The following is a 6,000-nucleotide window of genomic DNA, read 5'->3' on the forward strand; positions in this document are numbered from 1 at the left end:
GGCCAGGGGCTGCTCTGCAATTGCTCAGTGTTTCCACTGCCCTGCTCATGCTGGGTATCTCCAAGGGCTGGGACCGCTCTGCTTCAGCATCCGCGCTGCCCGCCTGCAGTCTTTTAATACGCTGATGGCCCTGATGGTGCACTGCTGCTGCCACTGGCAAATGTTTCAGGCAGCAAGTAACCACCCAGCCTGGGCAGCCACATCATGGGACGGTGGTGAGGTACTCGGGTCACTCCCTGATGCCTCCTGCTCCGGGATCTGCCCTCCCTGTTTGGAGCTGCGGCCAGATGCAGATGGTCCAGCCCTGCCAGCTCTCTGGGAGCGGGAGTCACGCTGAAACGTGCTGTCCTGCGGACAGTGTAGTCATGCAGCGCCTGACACCGAGCCCAGGGCTGCCCCCTCAACAGCCCCTTGGTGCCCGGGGTGCGGGGGCTGCAGCGCTGCACTGGGGTCAGTGCCGTGGGGCAGCATGATCCCAAACCCAGCCTGAGCCGGTCAGTCGGCTCACCCTGCCCGTTTCTTTGTGCCCAGGATGCCGAGAACTGCTCCCTCCACCTGGGTGGCTCCCAGCAGCTGCTCAGCCCCAGCAGCCCCTGCTCCTCGGCCTCCATCACCCCGCTGGCCTCCCAGCACTGCCTCCAGCTGCTCCAGCAGCAGCTCCTCCAGCAGCAGCAGCAGACGCAGGTGGCCGTGGCCCAGGTAAGCGTCCTGCCCTCCCCTCGGGTGGCACCAGCCCTTCTCCTCTCCCTGCTCCAGCCAGGCTGGGCTGGCAGCGGGGGCAAGCACCCTGTCCTGGGGTGGGAGCAGTGCGGGGAGCTCGCAGCATTGCTCGCAGCATTGCTTACAGAGCAGCCTGCAGCACTGCTTGCAGCATTGCTTGCAGCACAGCTCGCAGCATTGTTTACAGCACAGCTTGCAGAGCAGCTTGCAGCATTGCTCGCAGCATTGCTCGCAGCACAGTTCGCAGCGTAGCTTGCAGCATTGCTCGCAGCACAGCTCGCAGTGTAGCTCGCAGCATTGTTCGCAGCACAGCTTGCAGCGTAGCTCACAGCACAGCTCGCAGCATTGCTCAGCTCCCCCAGACACGGAGCCGGCTGCACGCACGAGCCCCGGCCGCTCGACGGCCCCCGCAGCGCATCCAGCTCCCGTTTCACCCCGGTTTTGGGAGCCGCCCCCCCCGCGCCTCTCCCCCCAAAGCAGCATCAGAGCGGGGAGCCCGGTGCCCCCCCGGCGGGGCACCTCCCCAACTCGTTTCAAGCTCCCGGGCGCAGCGAACCCCCGTCCCCGTCCCTCCGCCCGCAGCTCCGCGGGGCTGGGCCCGCCCGGGGCGGGGGGGGAAGCCGCGGCGGGGCCGGCAGGGGGCGCTCGAGGGCCGCCGCTGCCGGGGGATCCCGGGGCTGCGCGTCCCGGCCCCGCATCGCCCGGCCCCCATCACCCCACCCCCGCATCGCCCGGGTCCCATCGCCCCATCCCCGCATCGCCCGGGTCCCATCGCCCCATCCCCGCATCGCCCGGATCCGCATCTCCCCATCCCCGCATCGCCCGGCTCCGCATAGCCCCATCCCCGCATCGCCCGGGCCCCATCCCCGCCCTATCCAGCATCGCCCGGATCCGCATCGCCCCATCCCCACATCACCCAGCCCCCATCGCCCCATCCCCACATCGCCCCGTCCCGCATTGCCCCATCCCTGCATCACCCCACCCCTGCATCACCCCGGCCCTGCATTGCTCCAACCCTGCATCACCCCATCCCGCATTGCTCCATCCCCCATCACCCCGGCCCTGCATTGCTCCAACCCTGCATCACCCCATCCCGCCTTGCTCCATCTCTGCATCACCCCATCCTGCATCGCCCCATCCCCGCATCGCCCCATCCCGCAGGTGCAGCTGCTGAAGGACCAACTGGCGGCCGAAACGGCGGCACGGATCGAAGCGCAGGCCCGCGTACGGCAGCTCCTGTTGACCAACCGTGACCTGCTGCAGCACGTCTCCTTGCTGGTGCGGCAGCTGACGGTGCTGGAAGCCCGGGAGCAACACCGGCAGCCGGGTGAGCATGGTGGCCCCTGCACCAGGGTGGGGGTTGTTTGGGTGCTGGGGTGCTCCCAGCACCATCCCTTCAGAGCATCTCTGCACCCCTCGTGGTCCCAGGGAGCAGCTGGGGTGCTCCCAGTACCATGCCAGCAGGCTCTGGGGGGCTTTGGGGCATCTCTGCACCCCTCGCGGTCCCGGGGAGCAGCTGGGTTGGAGGTCCCCAGCTCTTCACACACTCCTTGTCCCTCTCTCACCAGTTGACCGCTCCTTGCAAAACCTGTCCCTAGCTCAGTCCCTCTCCCTGAACCTGAAGAACCACTACAGCTTGGACATCCACCTCCCGTCCACCTCCACCCCCGCCAGCATCCTGGGCAGCCCGGTGGCCCCCGGCTCGCTGCCAGCCCTGGGCCCCGGGGACTCCTACCTCAACCTCATCAGCCTGGAGAGAGGCGGCCACCGCTACGCCAGCAAGGAGGGTGACGAGTGCCTGGCTGTGCTGGAGGGGCAGGACGGGCTCAGCCGGCGCGTGGAGGGCTCGGAGGTCAGCGAGTTCACTCTGCTCAACGGGAGCAGCCGGCAGAAGGTGGACGACACGGACAGAGGGGACGAGGACAGGTAGGACGTGCCACCTCCATCTCCCATCCGCTGGAGTGGGAGCACCCCGAGCAGACCCTCCCGCTCCCTGCTGCTGCCCCGACAGGGCTCCCACTGCACAGGCCACGTTTTGGGGGGCTCACGGCAGCAGAGCCTGCAGCAGGGGCTGGGGAGGAAGGGTTGTGCTCTGGGCACGCAGGGACAGGCAGCCCGGGGCTGTGCACTGGCTCAGGTGCAATAAGCTGGGCCAAGGAACCCACCGTGTCACCCTGTGTGGTCACTGCCTGCCCTGCGCTTGTCCCCCTGCTGCGAAATGGTCATTGCCACATCACTTCACCCCAGCTCCAACGTTTGTAGGCGATGGACTGCACTGATGGGACCCAGCAAAGGTCATTTGAAGAGCCTGGGGCAGCCAGCCCAAGACCGCCGTGCAGGTAAGTACTTGCCCGTCACCTCCTCTCTCTGCCTTTGGTTCCCAGGCGGCAGCAGCCCATTCCCAAGCTCAACCCGCCACCACCCATCCTACGCAAAAGGTCAAGCAAGACCTCGCCAAGCCTGGAAGTGGAGGCGAAGCCCGAGAGCGCTGCCCACGTGAGCTTGCCCAGCCCCAGCATCTCCAGCCTCACCAGCATCGCTGCCAGCTCGCTCACCCTCTTGGACCCTGAGGCAAGGACTGCCGCGCGGAGCGCTGCCTCCGGCACAGAGCCTATCCCTGCTGGGACCTGCCAGCGCGCTCTGGGCAAGGACAGGACTGGAGAGAGTGGGCATATGTCCCCCCTGGCCAGCATCCATGACCCTGCAGCCAGTGAGCTCCTGGCCAAGGACTTGGCCACCCTGGCCAGCCCCATGGACAGCACGCTGCCCTTCTCCCCTGCGGATGACACCTGCTTGCACATCAGCTTCTCAGAAGATGAGCTGCTTGAACCAGAGCTGGACACTACCGTGGGGCCCAGCAGGGTCCCCTCTTAGTGGGACTGCAGTAGGTGGCAGCCAGCTGGCAGGCAGCCCCAGCAGCTCCGTCCATGCCACTCCCCCAGCCCGCGCTGGGGTTGGGGGCCCCTCTGCCCAGGCTGAGAGGCAGGTCCCTTTCCTGTCCCTGTTCCACGCAGCAGCTCCCCCTGCCACGCAGGGGGCTGCCACACAGGATGCGACCTGGCCAGCCCCTGCCCTGTCTGTACCAGCTCACACTGCCTTCCTGCTGCCCCATCCTCCCGTCTGCTGCCTGGCCAGTCCCTGCTCGCACAGCCGGGGTGCTGCCTGGGGCCCCTGCCTCCGGGCAGCTCGCTGCTGCTGCCTGGCAGAGGCACGTTCCACGTTCGTGACTACATCCCTGCCGCTGGCCGGGCAGCTGCAGGCAGCCCCGCACCAGCCCCAGCCTTCCCGCAGCAGACGGGTGCCTTTCCTAGCCCTGTGCAGGCTGTCTGCCATCGCCCGCTGGGTGGCTCGGGAGGGCGACGAGCCAGCGGACGGCAGCGCTGAAGGCCAGAGCATGGCTGGACGGGGATGGTGCTGGTTTGACTTGCTCTGGGGAGGTTCCCACCCAGCCAGCATTCCCCACGGGATGCGCTATGGCAGAGATATCCCCAGGAGCGGAGCAACGGGAGCCCCTGGGCAGAGGCACAGCATGACGCAGGGCTGTGAACACCCATACGCGAGGCTGCTGTCACCAACCCAGTCCATCAACTGGCACCCGCGGTAGCACAGCCACGGTGCCACTCCCCTGCCCAGCTCTCCATGGTGGTGCCAGGCTGCCATCATGCTGCCACAAGCCGGGTCCCTCCAGGGCAGCCCGTGTCCACCAGCGCCATGCTGTGCCCAGCCCAGCTTTTGGGGACAGCAGCCCCACCACCATGTCCTCATGAGGCAAAGCCACCACCGCCTCCCGCCACAGGTGCCTTTTCCCGTGCCCCGGCATCCCCTGCCCACGCAGGCTGGGGCCACCCCCGGAGGCCACTGATCGGGTGCAGGGCTGGCCCTGGGAGCCCACTGCTGCGACGGGTGACCCCCAGAGGGAGGGTGCACCCCGTGTCTTGGGGTCGGGGTGGGAGAGCCCTCCCGTGCCTCTGAGCAGCTGGTGGCTGCAGGCAGGAGGCTGCTCCATTGCGCTGATGTTAGGATGTAAGAGCATGGTTTGGGTTTGGTCTCGGAAGAGTGAATGTCCTAGGATGAGTTAGGGTTTAAGGAAAAAGCCCAGCCCGGGCTGAAGGGCCAAGGCAATGCCCTGGCAGTGCCACGTGGCCCTCTTCAGCCCAGGCAGGTTTGGGGAAGGGACCCGAGGAGATGCTCGCCTACCTCGGTTGTTTGCAAGAGGGCACTGGGAAAGTGTTGGAGGGTCGAGATGGGGAAGCGTTGAGCAGAAATGGAGACTCAGAGCAGCCGTGCTGCCTGTTCCTGGCATGGTGCTGCTGCCACAGGGGGAGATGGGGGGGAACGGGACATGCACCCCCAAGCCAGCCGTGGCAACGCCAGAGCCAGCCGTGGCATCACCACCAGTGACTGGGCCTGGGGGCTTGTAAAGCTGTGGCTGGGCTGTCCCATAGTGTGGTAGAGACAGCCCAGCCCGTCCGTAGGAATAAAGTACACTGCAGTTCGGTAACTGACTTTTAAAGAAAAAAAAAAAATAAAGGTGTCTGATTTGCAGAGCAAGTGTTGTGGTCTCTGCCCCACCAGGGCCCGCACGCAGGGAGCCCCGAGCCACTGTCCCCAGGTGCGGACTGGGGACCCCCTGGGTATTCCCAAAGCAGCGAGATCCCTGCTGGGAACCAAGGCTGCCCTGAGCCACCAGCCTGCTGCTCACCCGGCCCCAGCCCCATCTGCTCCCCCTTGGAGTGCCGGTGACAGCAGGAGGTCCTGTGTCCCCACACATGCTGCCATGCGGGGGACAGGGTCCTCCATCAGGGATGGGGCCCATTTCCAAAGCGACGCTCCCATCGTGCTGCATGGCACCGAATGCTGCCGCCCACCACAGCCCCCACCGGGATATGCGGCCTCGGGGCAGGACCCTGCTCCCCACACGCCCGCTTTGGCCTTTCTTGTCCCCATTTCTCCTCCCGAAATAAATCCTGGCCCCCAAAGCGAGCCCAGCCCCGGCACGCAGGGTGGGAGCCCTGCAGATGGAGGAGGCAGAACGCAGGCAGGCAGCAAAGCCTGATGCTGCACAGCGGGATGGGACCGGCCACGTGCCAGGGCCCCACAGGGGCTGCCCATGGCCGAGAGGGGCGAGAGCCCCCTGCCCTCCACAGCACCCCAGCCCCTCCAAGGAGGGGAAGGAACCCATGGGTGATTCAGCACAGAGGCTCCAGGACAGATGGGGACCCCGCAAGACTGTCCTGTTGTCCCCCCCCCAGCCCCTGGAGAGTGGCCCTGGCTGGAGGG

The 6,000-nt window shown here is 66.7% G+C and overlaps 1 protein-coding gene across 3 annotated transcripts in view; it reads left to right on the top strand.

The window, feature by feature from the left end:
* Positions 1-5,267, top strand: part of LOC104023313 (carboxyl-terminal PDZ ligand of neuronal nitric oxide synthase protein) — a 39,123-nt gene extending 33,856 nt beyond the window's left edge. For 2 of the 3 annotated variants that reach the window (XM_087752953.1, XM_087752955.1), the window contains 4 exons: positions 532-699; positions 1,882-2,047; positions 2,289-2,646; positions 3,105-5,267. In XM_087752953.1, coding sequence (XP_087609079.1) covers positions 532-699; positions 1,882-2,047; positions 2,289-2,646; positions 3,105-3,594 — 1,182 coding nt within the window. In that variant the 3' untranslated portion in view covers positions 3,595-5,267. The remainder of the gene's footprint in view (positions 1-531; positions 700-1,881; positions 2,048-2,288; positions 2,647-3,104) is intronic. The other variant, XM_087752954.1, reaches the window with a different exon arrangement.
* Positions 5,268-6,000: the final 733 nt, after the last annotated feature.

This window comes from Nipponia nippon, unplaced genomic scaffold (assembly GCF_047370975.1).
Source record: "Nipponia nippon isolate SJK-2023a ecotype South Korea unplaced genomic scaffold, ASM4737097v1 scaffold_16, whole genome shotgun sequence".
Taxonomy (NCBI): Eukaryota; Metazoa; Chordata; class Aves; order Pelecaniformes; family Threskiornithidae; genus Nipponia; species Nipponia nippon.